Consider the following 19,680-nt stretch of genomic DNA (forward strand, 5'->3'; position numbering starts at 1 on the left):
GGAATCGAAGCGCGCTCCGATTCCGGCAGTTTAACCCATTAAATGCCGCTGTCAATAGTGACAGCGGCATCTAATGTGTTTGACAGAGGGAGGGAGCTCCCTCTGTCACCCGATCGGCGCCCCCGCAAACAAATCGCGGGTCGCCGTCGGGTTTCCATGACAGCCGGGGGTCTAACAAAGACCCCCAGGTCTGTCTTCCGCAACTGCCTGTTTGGCGATGCCGGAGGCATGACCTAACAGGTTGCCTGTCAGTTTTACACTGACAGGCAATAATGCTTTGGTATACTAAGTATACCAAAGCATTATATATGCGATCGGCACATCGCATAGTGAAGTCCCCTGGTGGGACTTAAAAAAAAAATGTCAATCAGTTAAATAAAGTTTGTTGAAAAAAAATAAAATAATTACAGTCAAAATCAAATAAAACTACTTTTTTTGCCCAAAAAGTGGTTTTATTCAGTAAAAGTGTCAAAACAAATAACACATACACATATATGGTATCCCCGCGATCATAACAACTTGACCAATAAAATGAACACATTAATGAAACCGCCGGATGTACGGCGTCCAAAAAACCCGCAAAAAACAACGGCAAAATTCTCTCTTTTCTCCCATTCCCCCCATAAAAAATAAAATAAAAGTTAATCTATAAGTCCTATGTACCCCAAAATAGTACTAATGAAAACTACACATTGTCCCGCAAAAATCAATCCCACGTATGGCCACATCGACGGAAAAATAAAAAAATTACGCCTCTTGGAACGCGGCGATGCAAAAACAAGTAATTTTTTTCTAAAAGGGTTTTTATTGTGCAAACGTAGAAAAAACATATAAAACCTTTACACATTTGGTATCCCTGTAATCGTGCCGACCCATAGAATAAAGTTAACATGTTATTTACGCTGCATAGTAAACGGCGTAAATTTATAACGTGAAAATTAATGCTGGAATAGCTGCTTATTTTCAATTCTCTCCTAAAATAAAGTTAATAAAAGTTAATCAATATGTTATAAGCATCTAAAAATGGTACAATTACAAAATACAACTCGTCCCGGAAAAAACAAGCCCTTATACGGCTATGTCGACGGAATAAAAAAAGAGTTACGACTCTTGGAATGCGACCGTGGAAAAACAAAAAATAATCCTTGGTCATTAACGTGCAAAATGGCCCGGTCATTAAGGGGTTAATGTGGCGCGTATTTCTCTTTATTTCACTTTAATTTTCACTTCGTTTCACGTCACCATTAAGCCCTTCGGTTTTCAAAGAGTACAATATCAGCCGTCACTTTGCCACGAAGCATGCAAACTATGCTAGCAAGCAGTCAACACAAGAACGGGCGGCTACTGCTCAGAGGTTGGCAGCTAATTTACAGAGTCAACAGAACTTTTTTCTTGATAAATCACAGTGCGTATGTTATTTTAATCTATTTACATTTCCTCCTCCCAGTATCTGCGAAATAGTATGTAAATGCCATATCTTGCATATTCCTTGAGACAAATTTATTAACTGATAAGGGCTATTTTTCACATTTGAAAGACAGTTAATAAATTGGGTTGTAGTGTTCTTACTGTGCTATGAGGTTTGCACACACTACATTTAATGCTTTAGTATATCCGGCCCAAATGCTCCTGGCCCGGCCCCTCTGTCAAATTTTAGAACCCATTGTGGCCCGCGAGTCAAAAAGTTTGCCCACCCCTGGTCTAGAAGGTAATGCGCAGCAGATGGTCAGTGTGAGATTTGCAATTTTCTATATATGTATGCCATTTCAGTGTCCAATATATTGTTCCCAGCATGCGCCACCGGAGACATACACCCTATAAATTGTAATTTGGGTTCTCCTGGGTACGGCAATACCCTACATGTGGCTGTTATCTGCTGTCTGGGCACACGGCAGGGCTTAGAAGGGAAGGACCACCATTTATGCCTACTGGGTATTTTCTGGTGCGAAGTCATGTATGCAGAAGCCCCTGAGCTACCAGTACAGTTGAAACCCCCGAGAAGTGACACCGTTTTAAAAACTACACCCCTTAAGGCATTCATCTAGAGGTGTAGTGAGCATTTTGACCAGAGACATACACCTCATAAACTGTAATGTGGGTTCTCTCGGGTACGGCAATACCCTTCATGTGGCTGTTATCAGCTGCCTGGGCACACGGCAGGGCTCAGAAGGGCAAGATGAGTGGGATAAGCTGTGCGGAGTGCATCAGGTTAAGTAAAACTGGGGTAGATTAAAAATCAGGGGATGTATGATAAATTTTAAAACCCTTTCATACAGAGCCCTGGTTTTTCGGGACACGTGTCACATTGGTATATTGTGTCCCACCTTATTCCCCTCTTATAGCAGACTTTGCACCTCTTTTGACTTTTTCCCTTGCAATTTTGGGGAACTTCTCCTAGAACGTGTTGCCCTGGTACGATGCGTGTGGCCCCGATTAGGTTCTTGATAACCACCTCTTAAAATTCCAGGAAAGTTCCCGTCTGGCCTGCACATCGACGTAGCACGTACACATTGTACAATGCCATCTGTATGATGTGCACGGCCAGCTTCTTATACCATACCGCATGGCGCTGTAGTGCAGTGTATTAGAGCTGTCAGCTACTCACTGACAGCAAGCATAGTGGGTCCTGACTTTGTCAGGACCCACTAGGCTTCCGTAGATGGCATATCCGTACGCCATTATTTTAGGCGTCCAGTTGCCACAGCAACCATTGCTGCTCACTATCGTGTAGCGGGCCGTCGATGGTGGTTTAACCCCTAAAAAGCCGCGATCGCTATTGAACGCGGCTTTTAAGGGGTTAATCGTCAGGAACACAGCGATCGGTCCCCGCTATAGGAGCTGTGGCAACTGCTGTACGAGACAGCAGTTGTCACCGCTCCTGTATGTGTCGGAAAGACGGCCGAAATGGCCGTTCCTCCCGTGAAGTACTATTAGGTCATGGAGCGCGAACGATAGTTACCATGACATAATAGTATGTCCAGGAGCAGGAAGGGGTTAACTCACTTAAAAGGCAACAAAGTATCTTCCAAAGAATGAACAAAAACCCAAAGCTAAATAAACCACCCTACAACCAGATGTCAATACATTAAAATTATTTCCACATAAAGGGTCATAGAAGTACATTGCCATATCCGCAATAGTGCAATGGAATCCCAAGATAAGCTGTCACAGGCAATAACATGGATTTCTGCATCTAGAAAAGACCACACAAAGTGTGTGTGTGTGTGTGTGTGTGTGTGTGTGTGTGTATTGTACAAAATAGAAAATTACATAAAAAGCAGTGTACTTATAAGTGAAAATTAGGACATGACCTGTAAATATCAAATCAATACATCATGAATAATATAAAAGGATCAGTATATAAGTTAAGTAATCATAAGTGAAATACGTGATTAAAAGCAGATACAGCTGGCACTCTTCAATCTAAATCTAGATTACAAGGACTCCTATGCACTCGTGCACTCATGGATACATCGTTGTTTGTTTTTTTTTTTAACTTTCGATCGAAACATGCAGGATGTTTTTATTTGGTAATCGAATTAACTATACTATACTGATGGTGGGGGCATCTTCCCTCTTCCAAGATGGCTACTACGTGCTTACAGGTTTCTAATGCGCCTGCGTGAGACACGTGAATTATACAATGCTTTTCCTCCACTGTTGCATTGTGTTTTCCAATGACGGTCAATCAGATGTTCAGGTAGAACCAATGGGCACACGATATTGTAGACATTCCCAGTTTTGGCATTATAGACTCTGAGAAACTGCATACACGAGTGCATATGTGTCCTTGTGATCTATATTTAGATTGAAGAGTGCCAGCTGTAACTTTTTTTTATTCACGTATTTCACTTATAAAAGGATCAGTGTATAAGTTAAGTAATCCTATTATTCATGATGTATTGATATTTTCATGTCCTGTCCTAATTTTCACTTATAAGTACACTATAGTGTTTTTTTTATGTCATTTTCTATTTTGTACAATCTGATTTTATTGTAACACTAATAGATTGGACTTGCCCCTTAGATACAGGTGAGTGTATGGCCTCATGCACACGACCGTGTTTTTGCGGCCGCAATTCCCCCGAAAATCCACGGGAGAATTGCGGCCCCATTCTTTTCTATGGGGCCGTGCACACGACCGTAGTTTTTGCGGTCCGTGCACGGCCCGGGAGCCCGGACCGCAGAAAGAACGGGCATGTCTTATTACGGCCCGGTTCTGCGGTCCGGGCTCATTGAAAACAATGGCCGCGGCCATGTGCATGTGCGGGCGGCCTGCGGCTGACAGTCCGCTGACAGTCCGCAGCCGGCCGACCCGAAAATCACGGCCGTGCACACGGCTACGGTCGTGTGCATGAGGCCTATGTATATCACGAATTGCTTGAAAATGCCTTCATTGAGAAGATGAAACATTGCAGACCATGTCTAGTGAATATATCTCCATTTTTTTCTAAATTTACTTTTGAGTGCTACTTCGCTGCTATTTTTGTGATTCCGTATCGTGTGAGGAGAGGTCACTCCTTTTCAGATTAAATCACCTATTCTGTGCTCCAGAAGTTCGTTGGCTATCTGTTTAGTGGGTGACCGTTAATACTGTATGCACACACAGGAAAGACTGTAAACCACCAAGTAGGAACGCCCTCTGGACTCCTAAGCACAGAATAAGCAGGGATTTAAGTCAATAAATTGCAAGTTATACTGAATCTTTCCCTCAAAACTATATATCAATATACTCCAGTATTAGGGTTGCACGATGCATCGATATTGTTTCGATACCGTGCACCATCAAATGATTTGATACCGTTATTTAATGTATTTCGATACGAAGCTATGCGGCCGGACAGCTTGGCATTGTAACATGTGCATGTTGTTAGAGCAGGGCTGCGGCTGTGTAACACAGCCATATTGACCCGCTCCTGAGTCCTGACAAGTGCGCCCGTGGTTAGCACGATGTGATGCGACCAGCGCTGCAATAATGAGCGTCGGCACTGAAGACTGAGAACATGGCGGGCGCATTACTAAACACCCCCATGTTCTCTGTCTTCAGTGCCTGCGTCGCCGCTCATTAGTGCAGCGTCGGCCCTATCACCTCAGGCTGACCACGCACACACACTTATTGTCAGGAGCTGGGCAATAGCTGTATTACACAGCCCCACTCTAACGGCGTAGATTAGAGAAACCTCATCTCCGCTGCTATTACCCTGAATGCTGCGATCAAAGCTGACCGCGGCATTCAAGGGATAAATGAGAAGGGGGATACCCTTTGGAGCGCGTCACAGGGAATCTCTGTGATGCATCGAGGGACATACCATATATGGGCAGACATCCCAGGGTCCATTGAAGGACCCCAGGGCTGCCTGACCATATTTCCTGTTGGGGCATACTTAGGTATGTCCTAACAACTGATTGTGTGCTATCAGCACACAGGCTAATGTACTGGCATATAGACATATGCTATAAAACATGTTCTAAAATAAAATCAGCTTTTTCACTTATTAACGTGAGGTGCGAGATATTATGAATTTTGTGCCTCACATTAATAGTAATTAACCCCATCATGTACCTCACACATTAACCCAATGTTGTACATTATGACTGAGGATCATGGTTGGGTTAATTACTATTAATGGGAGTCACATGGAGGTTCAAAATTCATAATACCTCGTGCCTCACATCAGATAATGGAAGAACTTTTTTTTTAAATTATTATTGTTGGTAAAAGTATAGTTTTGGTATACAGTATCGCAATACTGCACGAAGTATCGATATCTAAGTCCAAATTCTGGTATCGTGATAACCCTACAGTATAACATACTGCCCGCAATTTGTACGGCATATTTAGGTTGACATTTTCCCTTTAATGAAATACCATATTTAGAATAAACTGGCACTAGTGTGGAAATGTAAAAACGATGAAATAATAAAGGGCATATTTTACACTTCCGAATTGCTAATGGGATACTAGTTTATAGTTAATAACCGTATTTAGGGTGCAATATGATTAGCATCTGGAGTATTGTTTCACCAGGGTCAATGGTGAAGTAAGTATGGATGTGTGAAATGATCTTTATGTGAAGGTGACATAACTTGGCAATGTGAAAGTGAGGAACAAAGACCGTTTAGAAACAAATAGTGAGCCTCGAGTGTAGGAAGGATGGTAGTGTTACCATTGGAGAAGGAAACATTCAGTTTAGGCAAGGTGGAGCAAGAGGGTAGAATCTGAAGAAGCGCCGCTTTAGAAAGTTTGAGATGTAAAGAAAAAAGGACAGCAGAGATGGCTGACCAACAACACTCAGTGGTGCATTATAAGGGTGTTCACACGCAAACGCAAAATACGTCTGAAATTACGGAGCTGGTTTCAGGCGAAAACAGTTTCTGAATTTCAGAAATTTTTGCAAGTACTCACATTTTTCGCGGCGTCTTTTACGGACGTAATTGGAGCTGTTTTTCAATGGAGTCAATGAAAAACTGCTCTAAAAACATCCAAAGAAGTGACATGCACTTCTTTGACGCGGGCGTCTTTTTACGCGCCGTCTTTTGACAGCGACGCGTAAAATGACACCTAGTCTGAACAGAACATCGTAACACCCATTGCAAGCAATGGGCAGATGTTTGCAGACGTAATGGAGCCATCTTTTCAGGCGTAATTCAAGGCGTAAAACGCCTGAATTACGTCTGAAAATAGGCCGTGTGAACATACCCTTAGAGCGTGCGCATTCTCGCTCTCATTTTCTCTTCAGCTCTCGGTAAACAAGGACAACAAGACTGTTTGATCTCGCGTGAGATATTACACAGCACAAGCCGCTCTCACACTGTCTGTTGCTGATTGGACAGTGTCCGAGTGAGAAGTATCACGCCCCCTGCCATTTACAATAAAACACACCATTGACAGTTCATGGGGCTATTTACATATCGGGCGCCAAATATAATGGCACCGATATCTAAATAACGGAGGGGGCGAGAAACCTTGTTTAAAGTGACACAAGGTTTGTGCAGCAGTGCCTATTACATGGTGCGCTCAGCTGCACCTGTATGGACTGGTGAAAGGCTCTCTAAGTTGAATTTTCTTAATTTCGGGTGGTCAAGCAAAGATGTTATTGTTTTGCTTTAACTATAAAATGTATATTATATTGCCTTCCACCCTCCTCTGTTCACAGGTTAATTGGACCCCAAACGTTCCCAAGGAGAAGCTGCTGGAAGGAAGGTTACCTAATGTTCACGTGTCAACTTCAGTTACTAACATTCAATATTGCCAAATGACTTTTCATGATGACAATGTTTCATTGGAGAGTGCATTCACTGTGAAGTATGTTTCGCTATTTTGAGTTAATTTTCTGTGTTAAAATCTTTGTTCAGTAAATGAGCTATTTATGATTTATCAAAAAAATATTTCACTCTTTTTCCAATGTACGTTTACGGTGTACACCGAGAAAACTCCCGGCATATACCTTAAACATGTCCATAGGACCCCATTCACCCGACGGAGGCTAAAACAGTGTCCTTTCAGCTTGTCATGCCAGTATATGCGGTATAACTTTTTCTGATGTATAAAATTGCGCAGCAGACAGTGCGGTTTAGGCATCCAGTTAAAAAAAAAAATAATAAAAAAATGGCATAATATAATGTATACCGCATAATATACTAACCTTTTTATTATTTAATTTTTTTAACATGGAAGCCTATGGGCATCAGATACCACTGTATGCTAATGCAGTGGCATAAGTTTTGGCTATACGTTGGGGAATCCTTCTGATGTATACCGCCAAAGGACACAAACTCGCAGTGTGAAAAGGGCCTAAAGCCTTTATGGCGTCCTGGCTATGCTAAATTCTGTCAACTTATATAGTGTTTAAACAGACAACATTTTATATTTTGTGGAAATGGATGAACACTGTTCTCACTAGGCAGAAGTTGACAAAATAATGAAAGCAAATAAGTATTTGCTTTATAGGACAGTACACGGCTTCTCAGGACCTGGATACGTAGTGAATTTTATTTCATACAGACCCTGTTGTTTTTTGACCTCGCAGCCATCTCGATTGGTTCTGTCGATAGGAGAGCAGTCATGTGACCCTGATACTGGATCGAACTAGACCGAGAACAGCTCTGATTGTGACAGGTGCCCCAGGAAAAAAAATTGTCAACTCTGATTTCGTAAATACTTGCATTCCTCATATAGTAACAATCCTGGAAAATAACATTGCTTCTTAGAACTCTGTGCTATGCTGTTCATCTGTATCAAAAGATTGACAACTAGTCAAAGGAGCTTATCCCTATACACTCTCACTGTCCAATCAGTGCTGGCAATGTTGGACTGCAGAAAAGATACTTCAGAATTGTTATATAGGGAGTACAAGTGTTAACTAAAATAGTTGACGGTCCTATTTAAGGACCCATGCACACGATCGTAGAATTCGTCCGTAATTGCGGTCTGCAATTACGGACCTATTCATTTCTATTGACCACGGACACCTTCCCGTATATTTGCGGGAAGGTATCCGGGCCGCGGCAAGCCGCTACAAAAGATAGGACTTGTCCTATCTTTTGCTTTTCACGGTCCGATAATGTGGGTGGCCGGTCGTGCCCGCAATCACAGGCAGTGATTACGGGCACGGCTGTGTGCATGAGGCCTAAAGAGGGCCAGGCGCCTCTCCTGACTTTGTTTTAGTACTTTATTCCCCATGAGATGACCGGCCGGAAACTTATTTTCTTAGAACTCTGTGTTGTGCCGTTCCTCTGTTATTCCTCCTAGAATTGTATGAGTCTTTTCACCTTGTCAAATAGGTGTGTCCATACACAGTCTGAGACAGTGAGCAGTCGTTGGACATTGTCAAACTGTTTAGGGACACATTAGCTGTAAACACCCAGTTGTCAATTTATTCATACATTTCTAGGAGCAATAACACAAATGGCCCAACAGAGTTCTAAGAAAAGATGTTTCAAAATTATTTCATGGGGAATACAATTTGCTAAATCAGACATAGTAGAGGGGACAGATCAAAATCTTTTCCTTGTATATTAAGTAGTTTATCCCAATATATAGAATATGGAAGTAATTGTTGATGCAGTTCTCTGATCATGCTTGTCTGACTAATAATATGGAGTTTTCTATGAATGGTTTCAGACCTATTCCTGATGAGCCAAAATGTTTGAAATGCAAGTTAAAAGGAGACGATGTTGTCCGCATGGGTGAAGAGCTACAAAGTGAAATTGGTAAATAACCTGTTCTAAATTTAAATATAGGATCCTTTTTTTCTTCTTTTTTTTTTTTTTTGTCGTCCGCCCCCCCCCCCCCCCCAAAAGGCATAAGGCCCTATACTATAAAATAAATTATGCCCAGAGGCAGGAACTGCAACAGTGTGCCATTTTTCAAAACTTTTTTTTTTATATATATATACACAGATATATATTTTTTTATTTATTTATTTTTTACTTTTATTTAGCCCCCCTAGGGGGCTTGAACCAGTGATCATTAGATAGCTTATGCCATAGACTGCAATTTTTCCAATATTGCAGTCTATGGCAAAATGAGTGCATTGCATAGCAATCTTCTTATAGCAAGGCTGGGAGCGTTCACAAGGCTCCCAGCTGCTATAGGAGTACATCTGCTCCTGCGGTCGCCGCGTGAGTGTTGGTGACCAGCCTCTACGTGAAAGGTACCGTATAAACCCCTCAGGTGCTGGTCTCACACCAGCATCTGAGGGGTTGAATGCTTGCGATCAGATGTAGCACAGCAGATACCCGGCGCTACGGCGCCCGCTCTGCTTCTTAGGGGGCGCCATCTTTAAATACCTTTTCCCGACATAAATAGGCATATCAGCGACAGGAAAGGGTTGAACGATAATATTGTCGCAACCGCTTTGATTATCACAACTATTTTTACTTTTGTTTTTTACAAGATTTATGAGGCTTTCATTTTCTAGATTCCGTTAATTGCATGCTTTTATTTTTTTATTATGAGCAGACAAATCGCTAAAAATGTTGAACATTTTTTATGCATACATACACTGTTGCAGCTCTGTAACAATTGGTTTTCTCTCTCGGTCAGCCTGGATTGTTGTGAGGAGAGTGAAGAGGGCTATAAGACTAAATTCACACGATTTGAAAAAATAGGCACTTAAAAACGGATCAACTGTCAGTTTTGCATCAGTGTGTCTCAAAATTTGATTCTATTTGTCAGCTGTGTGACCGCTTTTAACTGCCAATTGCCATCTGTTTTTTATGGCTGTTTAAAAAAATGGATGAACATTTTTTTTTTTTTTTGTCCCAACCCCCTGAAAATACATGTGGCTAGTGCTGCAATACCCCTGTAGATAGTGCAACGTTGCCCACTGTAGATAGTGCAGATGGCGCCACTGTGTCCCCTGTAGATTGCGCCACTATGTCCCCTGTAGATGGTGCCAAGCCACCTAAGCTCCGTCTAGGAGCGGACTCCCTATCTACAGGGCTGTTGCTATCTACAGGGCTGTTGCTATCTACATTGGGGGTGTTATCTACTGGAGGGGTGACGCTAGATGCAGGGGACGTGGCACGATCTACAGGTTGGATGGTGCTATCTACAAGGGGGGTGGAGAGATGGGGGCTACCTCCAGGAGCAGAGTTTCTGGCCACAGCGCTCTGAGAGGGGATTTCGCTCCCAGAGGGAGCTTAAGTGGCGCTATCTACAAGAGGGCTGCTTGTGGTGCTATCTACAGGGGGGGTGTATTCCGGGGCTCTCAAAGCCCCGGCAGACATGAGAGTGCAGCGCTACTCACTCTGAAGCAGCACTGCAATCATTAAACCCAATTCCAGGCTGCCAATGTTTATATAGGTGACAGCTACACGGGTCATTGACAGTTGGGAACGTATATAGCCGTATGACTAGTGAAGAGGTTCATTTGAAAATAGAATAGGATGACTTCCACCTACCTGTTTCTCCTGATAATAAAGGACCAGTTTCTGCTTTGTTGTCACTAAGTTTCTCATTTTTACCACTCACAGAATTAACACTAACTGACCAGTTTGGAAATTTGATAGAAACATTGTCCTCTTCATGCCTTGTTTCTTTGGCGGTTTCTGGAAACAATCTTGACAAAGAAAAAATTCAAAAGATATTTCAGGTTTGTTTTCTAAGTATCAAGATAATTTGTGGTTTTATTCTTATGGTTTTAAGAATTTATTTTGTGTCTGCAAAAATCAAGGAGCTGACTTTACAAAAAGCACTATATGAAGAAAAAAAACATGTCTTAGGTCAGATCTGAAATATGCTAAATCCTGCTTTTGCAATAATCCTCTGAAGCATTGATCATAGCTCCTCATTTGCTAGTAGACAGACCTCCCCACCCCCTGTGACATTTTCCATGCCCCATCGAAATTAAAGAGGCTCTGTCACCAGATTTTGCAACCCCTATCTCCTATTGCAGCAGATCGGCGCTGCAATGTAGATAAGAGTAAAGTTTTTTTTCTTCAATAACGAGCATTTTTGGCAAAGTTATGACCATTTTTATATTTACGCAAATGAGCCTTTCTTATGGACAACTGGGCGTGTATTGTGTTCGTTACATCTGGCCGTTTTTACTTGTTTTACTAGCTGGGCGTTGTGAATAGAAGTGTATGATGCTGACGAATCAGCATCATCCACTTCTCTTCGTTACCAGCCAGCTTTTTTTTCCTATTCTGCAAAGAATTTTGTCCCAATGATTCCTCGTGGTTTTATTTTTTATTTTTTGGGTTTCATTTTTGCGGTGTTCACGTGCGATAATAATGACAATTTAATTTGATTCTACTGGTCAATATGATTATAGCGATACTAGCGGTGTGAGGGTTTATTTTTGCAGAGCAAGGCGTAGTTTTAATTGGTACCATTTTGGGGTTCAGAAGGCTTTTCGGTCACTTTTGTTTTTTTTGGTATGCAATGTGACCAAAAGAACATAAATACTGGAGGTGGGTGGTTTTGTTTTTTTAAGAAGTTGACCATGCGGGATAAGGCCTCACTCACACGGCAGGGTTTCCCGGCCGGGTGCCGGCCGTTCATAAATCGGCCGGCACCCGGCTGCATTAGGAATAATAGACCCCTAATGGGGCTATTCACACGACCGATTTTTTGACGGCCGGGAAATCCGGCCGTCAAAAAATAGGACATGCTCTATCTTTGCCCGGGCACCCGGCCGCCCGGCTCCCATAGAAGTCTATGGGGCCGGGTATTACACGGCCATCACCGGAATGTGTTCCGAGTGATGGCCGGGTTTCCCGGCGCTTGCGCTCTATCTCCTCCTCCTCACAGCGCAGAGTGCATGTGAGGAGGAGGAGTTGATGCCATTCTGACGAATGGCATTGCTGTACACGGTGTGGCATGGCCGGGGTCTACAGCAGGTGGAAGGGAGCGCTGCGCTGGCTCCCGTCCCCTGCTTGTTTTCCTGGCCCGGCGACACCTTCGATGGCGCCGCTAGTAGCAGCAGCTGCTGCTGCGGCTGCTACTACTACTGCAGCGACGCCACTATAGCAGAGCAGGGAGGTATCTCCCCGCTCTATGTGCTAGCCGCACTTTAGCTCCTTGAAGGAGCGGAATCCCCGTGTTTTCGGGGATTCCGCTCCTGGACAGAGCGCTTGATGTCTCTGTCCATATCTGGGCAGTGACATCAGGGGAAACTCCTGAAGCGGAATCCCCGAACACATGGGGATTCCCCTTCAGGAGTTGCCGCTGATGTCACTGTCCAGATCTGCCCGGCCCGGCACGGATGCAAAACTTTATGCAAGCCGGCCGGGCAGAATGGCCGATTTTACCGGCCGGCACTCGGGCTCGGGAACGACCCGTTCGTGTGAATCCCGCCTAAGTATTGTAATAGTTTGGACTTTTACAGAGGAGGTGATACCAGTTTTGCGTATTTTTTTTACATTGCTTTTGGGGGTGAAGGTTTTTTTTTTGGTTTTTACTTTTAATATTTTTTTGTATATGTATATGAATTCAGAACATAATTTTAGCTTGAATGACTTGATAGGCCCCACTCCATGCCTATAAAGGATTTGAGCTGGCAGAACGATCAGACACCGCTAGAAATGACCCCATTTTGAAAACTGCACCCCTAAGGTATTCACCTAGTAGTTTAGTGAGTGTTTGTACCGCTAGGTTCTCATAGCCAGAATCATGGTATTTAGGTGGTAATTTTTTTACCATATCTATTCTTTTTGGGGCATGATTGCCTTCCACAGCATAGTAACCCATAGGAGTGTATTTGGGAGTGTATGTAACTGTCATGCTAACAAAGCAGATGACCAACAAATGTGTCAGTCCACAGCTGTTAACAACAGTTAAAGCATGGAGAATTAAAATTAGAACTGTATGGGACTGAAGGGCAATATATTTGAGAACTGGAGGAAAAAAATTATAACTTGAGCATGTTCACAGGATGAAAGATCAGGGCTTTATAATGTCACTTCTTTTTTTTCAAAGGGACTGGTCATACAACGTCTGTTTAGCCCCATCAATCTCTATATCAGAGACTAACGTGCCAAGGGACGTTGGCACAGCATTACAGGTCCCTGGCCGGCAAAGTAGGAACCGTAATGTGCGCAAAACAACCAATCACCTACAGAATATATAAAAGGGCAGTGTCAAACACCATCTTTATGGACAGTAAAGGATCACTAATTCCCTAAGATATTGTCAGTTTTCCTGAAAGTATTTTCGGGTTTAACAGGTTGTACAAAAACCTGAACAAAACAACAAAAAGCCCATAATGTATTGATCAGGAGCCGCTCGTAAATTTAGTACCCTCCAAATATAAAGAACTATGCCCATATAGCCAAACCGTTTATAAGAATTAATATAACAGCTTTATATGGCAGGACATAGTTATAATAATAGGCAAACTCCGTAAAATAATTTTTCCGCTGACACTAAGGGAAGGGGGGGCACTCTGGGGGATCAATTTTGGAATCCCTTCCCTCATAAATCCGGAAATAATGTGTGTACCCGGTTGAACTTTCGCAGATCTTATAGAGCTTTATTCCATACCGGGCCCTTTTATTTGGGAGGTATTGACATAAGTGCAGCCTTCCCTTAAAACTGACGAGAGACTCGTCGACCTGGGGTGTAAATTTGGGCAAATTTTAAATTCAAATGGTTGATGACAGGCCTTTATTTTATATAAATGGTCATGATTTGGATCACTGGGTGGTGGGCAGCAGGTATTCTCTGTGTAATGCAGAAACTTGAGGATGACCTCAAATCTTTTTCTGGTCATAATGGTGCTTCGTAAGTGATTAGAATATGTTTAAAAGATGACATTTTGCATGGACTCAGTCTTGTATGGTAGGCGTCCATTTTGGTTCGTTGGAATCCATCTTGTGGCCTGAAGCAGCCATCTTGAGATTAATAAGTAAAAACTAATATATTAATCTGTCAGCAGCTGTCTTGAGACAATTCTATGTTATTTGTTCTTGAGTTGAATGTTTTTTTTATTATTCTTGTAAGGAGCAGTTCAATCATCCTTGGTAGAATGAAGAATGACATTGTTTACCATAAGGGAGGGGGGGGGGTCAGCCTTGAAGAAGGGCTTTGTTGAAATGTTTTAATGTTGTGTATCAGCCATCTTATCTGCAGTCTCCATTCTCTAGTGAGATAAGAAGTAGACACATTAAAGAGGCTCTGTCACCACATTATAAGTGGCCTATATTTTACATGATGTGATCGGCTCTGTAATATAGATTACAGCAGTGTTTTTTATTTAGAAAAACGATCATTTTTTACGGAGTTATGACCTATTTTAGCTTTATGCTAATGAGTTTCTCAATGGACAACTGGGCGTGTTTTACTTTTTGGCCAAATGGGCTTTGTGGAGAGAAGTGTATAACGCTGACCAATCCGCGTCATACACTTCTCTCCATTCATTTACACTGCACATGGCGATATAGCTATATCGCTATGTGCAGCCACATAAACACACTATAACGGTACTGCAGTGTCCTGACAATGAATATACATTACCTCCAGCCAGGACGTGATGTGTATTCAGAATCCTGACACTTCGCTAATACAATTCTGACACTACAGCACAGCAAGCGTAAGCTCGTTTGAAATGACCTTTCTGGATGACCTTTTGATGAACGCTTTCTCTAGGCAAGACAATCCCTCTAGCTTCAGTATCATGCTGGACACATTGCAGAGGTTTAATTGGGTTTGTTAACCTACAGAAGTTCCCTCTATCTCTATCCCAGAACATGAAATACCATGCTTCTCCCTGTGGACAAGGTCAGGTTCGTCCAAATCAGTGTTGGGCTCCTTTTGCAGGAATGTTTTGTTCCATCCGCTTATCCATGAGGGTATTGGGTAAGATGGTCTCGGTGTTCAAGTCCATCCTTTAAGCCCAGTTCTATACTTTGTCCTTTTCAATGGGTGATCCTCTCTCATTAAAATCTCCTCCTACCATGAACAGAAAGATTCTACCTAAACTTGTCCACTGGGATCTGCTCTAGGAGAAATTGGCTCCTGCAATTTTTCAGGGGCAGTACTTCCTGCCCCTCAAGTGGCTGTTTATCTCGACGAATGTAAGCCTCACAGGCTTGGGGACAGTGTTTTTGGTCTTCCTCATTAGCCACAGGACCTGAGCCGAGCCTAGCAGTTTTTTTAGGTCAATCTCCTGGATCTTACCGATCTCTTTGGACCCCACTGCTTTAGGCCATCCAGATTGACTGACCATTCAACAACAGTTGCCCATCTAAACCACCAGGGGAGTACTCAAAGCCTCGTGACGATTAGGGAGTCCTCCTGTATTCTGTGTTTTGTCGAAGATTCTAATTCTAGTCTGATCAGCGCTTTTCTTGCCGGGAGTGGACAATTAGACTACGGACTTCCCCAGTTGAGGGACCAGAACATTTTTTTTTCGTTGCTTCTCCATGTGGGTCTTTTTTTTTTTTTTTTTTCTACACCTCCTCCTGCCTTTGCACAAACTAATTAGCCCAGTGCCTGAGGGAGGAGTAAAACCGCATGGGAGGAGCCAATAAATTATTTTTTTCCCTAGTGGCAGGGACCTATGCCCAATGTTGCTGGGTCCCTTAGTGAATCCCAGATTTTACAGGGAGTACAAAAATCCTTTTTTATTTTTTTTCATTCCACTGGCTGTAGTTTGTAACTTTGTTTTTTTTCTGCTTTTCAGGAAAACTCTCAGTCTATGATTGTCAAAGGGATAGCATTTTCTGGTGGACCTCTAGAGGACAAAGAGTTGTGCTTTGCTTGGAGAAATTTTTCAACTTATTTGAGGCTGAAACTTGTTGCTGGCCCACCATCCAAAATTGGTATGGGAGAATGGATTAAGGTGAGTGAGTTACACTTTTTTCTTTTTGTTTTCATTTACTAATTTTCGATTAAGCAACAGTTGAACAATAACTCATGTTTCTTCACATTAAAAATTACTTTTTTTGTAGTAATTCCTACAAATAGGTAACTTTCTATAGTGTCTTTGGTTATTTCTAACATTACTTAATATATCAGTCTGTTACAGTGGTCTCTGGGAAAAAGGTTCAGACACCTGTAATTATCCAGCTATATGATGAATGGGGTAATCCATCTCCGGAGCCAAATGTAAAGGTCACACTCATAAAGCACAATGGTCTAAAGGTACCAGATTTATATTAGATATTTATTGTCTACTTAACATGTGTGTAAAACTTGTTTTAAATTATCATAGGTACCCTGTATCCCTGCTCCTATGTGGTTTCCAATTGACAACTGTGTAATGGTGATACCTTTGTGCCCAGTTCATTGCAAAAGAAGCAGTATAAAGGTTTACAGTGGGGCGTAGTAGGTTACAATAATGTGCTTATTTTTACAACTTCTGTTACTGAAATAATACCATCTTTTGTAAAAGGCCTGTTGGGCTCATAGTAATTCCTGAGTGTATCCATGCAAGGATGCAGTGAACATTTTTATGGTGAAGAGCAAAAGGTTTAAGGTGTGTGAGAGATTAATAATTCTGATTTAAAGAGGCTCTGTCACCAGATTCTCAAATCCCTATCTCCTATTGCATGTGATCGGCGCTGCAATGTAGATAACAGTAACGTTTTTTTTTGCTTTTTTTAAAACTATCATCTTTGGCCAAGTTATGAGCAATTTAATATTTATGCAATTGAGCCTTTCTAATGGACAACTGGGCGTGTTTTCTCTTATTTCCAACTGGGCGTGTATTATGTGTGTGTTACATCTGGGCGTGTTTACTTGTTTTACTAGCTGGGCGTTGTGAATAGAAGTGTTTGTCAGCATCATATGTCAGCATCATCCACTTCTATTCACAACGCCCAGCTAGTAAAACAAGTAAACACGCCCAGATGTTACACACATAATACACGCCCAGTTTTCCATTAGAAAGGCTCATTTGCATAAATATAAAATTTCTCATAACTTGGCCAAAAATGATCGTTTAAAAAAAAAAAAAGTTACTGTTCTCTACATTGTAGCGCCGATCACATGCAATAGGAGACAGGGATTTGATAATCTGGTGACAGAGCCTCTTTAATGCAGGTAACCTTTTAGTATAAGGCTTGTGGTCATTTAAAATTTAGTTTTTTTCCATCTAAAGTAATGGCAAATTAGTAGGATTCAGTTCAGTCACAGTTCCTTGTACCGCCAGTGGCTTGTAACGCAGCTGTAAAGGGAACACAACGTTTGATATGCCATTCCTTTATGAGAGCAGAACTTTAGCAGCAATTTCTCACATTTTCAAGAACATTTCAAAAGCCTATTTTTTTAGGGACCAGTTCAGTTCTGAGTGGCTTTTAGGGGTCTATATATTAGAACTCCCCACAAGTCACCCCATTTTAAAAACTGCACCCCTCAAAGTACAAGTATTCATAACCGCATTTAAAAAGTTTCTTAACCCTTTAGGAGTTTTACAGGAATGAAAGCAAAGTGAAGGTGAAATTTCATTTTTATTTTATTTATGTATAGGTGTTTAATTTTATTCCTCCTTCTTCTTCTTTTTCCTGTAACACAGCAAGTGTTAACAGAGAAATGCAACTCCGTATTTATTACCCAGATCCCGCAATCTTTGGAAATATCCCATATGTGGCCCTAGTGTGCTCCTTATACAATAGAGGAGAGTAAACAACACAAAGCGCACATAGTGCATCAAATGATAAAAGAAAAGTACCACAGGTCGGTGATCCGTTCTGCTGACCTGATCACCTATCAGAGTATTGCTGCAGCCTGGGTTCCGATCCGGACCCAAAGGGTCCAGTGGTAAACATTAGAATAAGAGGTAGAGGAAAAAACAGATTTTCCCCGGTGCTGCTCAGTGGTAGAAAGTACTTTCTTTGATAAAGAAAGTGATGGATTGAACAAGCAAATGTAATATCAGGTTTTATTTACGACGCGTTTCGAGGCTGGATCGGCCTCTTCATCAGGTAAAATACAAATGCTATACATTCCCCTTGTAAAGGTGGAATGTATAGCCAAGACAGAGTAAAAAAAAGCGCCAAGTAAAAAACACTAGTCATGTAGAGTTTTCATCAGGTTAAGTTAAAGAGGCTCTGTCACCAGATTTTGCAACCCCTATCTCCTATTGAAGCAGATCGGCGCTGCAATGTAGATTACAGTAACGTTTTTATTTTTAAAAAACGAGCATTTTTGGCCAAGTTATGACCATTTTTGTATTTCTGCAAATGAGGCTTGCAAAAGTCCAACTGGGCGTGTTTAAAAGTAAAAGTCCAACTGGGCGTGTATTATGTGCGTACATCGGGGCGTTTTTACTACTTTTACTAGCTGGGCGTTCTGACGAGAAGTATCATCCACTTCTCTTCAGAACGCCCAGCTTCTGGCAGTGCAGACACAGCCGTGTTCTCGAGAGATCACGCTGTGACGTCACTCACAGGTCCTGCATCGTGTCGGCCACATCGGCACCAGAGGCTACAGTTGATTCTGCAGCAGCATCAGCGTTTGCAGGTAAGTAGCTACATCGACTTACCTGCTGATGCTGCTGCAGAATCAACTGTAGCCTCTGGTGCCGATGTGGCCGACACGATGCAGGACCTGGGGCAGGAAGTGAGTGACTACACAGCGTGATCTCTCGAGAACATGCTGTGTCTGCACTGCCAGAAGCTGGGCGTTCTGAAGAGAAGTGGATGATACTTCTCATCAGAACGCCCAGCTAGTAAAAGAAGTAAACACGCCCAGATGTACGCACCTAATACACGCCCAGTTGGACTTTTACTTTAAACACGCTCAGTTGGACTTTAGCAAGCCTCATTTGCATAAATACAAAAATGGTCATAACTTGGCCAAAAATGCTCGTTTTTTAAAAGTAAAAACGTTACTGTAATCTACATTGCAGCGCCGATCTGCTTCAATAGGAGATAGGGGTTGCAAAATCTGGTGACAGAGCCCCTTTAAAAGGTCATTAGAGTCTGGTAAAGCAGACTGTCAGATAAGAACAAATGTAAAAGAATACAGGATAGCTTAGGAAGGTAGGGGACACAAGTAATTCACAAATCACAGCAGCATTCCAATGATGGTAAAAATATAAGCAGAGTTCACAGCTAACGTATCATAGCACATTTTAAAGTATCCAACTTGTATACAAAAAAAGTTGAGATACTGGCCTGATGCAGTCTTCATGGTTTGGCCGCAAGAAATGGTAGTAATGTTCGGTAGCACAAGAGTTGAAGGCTACGGAGGAATTCCGGATGGTTAGTGGGTGCTCTACGGATAGA

General features: G+C 42.1%; 1 protein-coding gene across 1 annotated transcript in view; it reads left to right on the plus strand.

Moving 5' to 3' along the window:
- Positions 1–19,680, plus strand: part of SMCHD1 (structural maintenance of chromosomes flexible hinge domain containing 1) — a 312,622-nt gene that overhangs the window by 170,488 nt on the left and 122,454 nt on the right. The window contains exons 26-30 of the mRNA XM_075826377.1: positions 7,158–7,306; positions 9,125–9,213; positions 10,981–11,099; positions 16,134–16,292; positions 16,469–16,594. Of these exons, the coding sequence (XP_075682492.1) occupies positions 7,158–7,306; positions 9,125–9,213; positions 10,981–11,099; positions 16,134–16,292; positions 16,469–16,594 (642 nt within the window). The remainder of the gene's footprint in view (positions 1–7,157; positions 7,307–9,124; positions 9,214–10,980; positions 11,100–16,133; positions 16,293–16,468; positions 16,595–19,680) is intronic.

The sequence above is a fragment of the Rhinoderma darwinii genome, chromosome 5, assembly GCF_050947455.1.
Source record: "Rhinoderma darwinii isolate aRhiDar2 chromosome 5, aRhiDar2.hap1, whole genome shotgun sequence".
Lineage (NCBI taxonomy): Eukaryota > Metazoa > Chordata > Amphibia > Anura > Rhinodermatidae > Rhinoderma > Rhinoderma darwinii.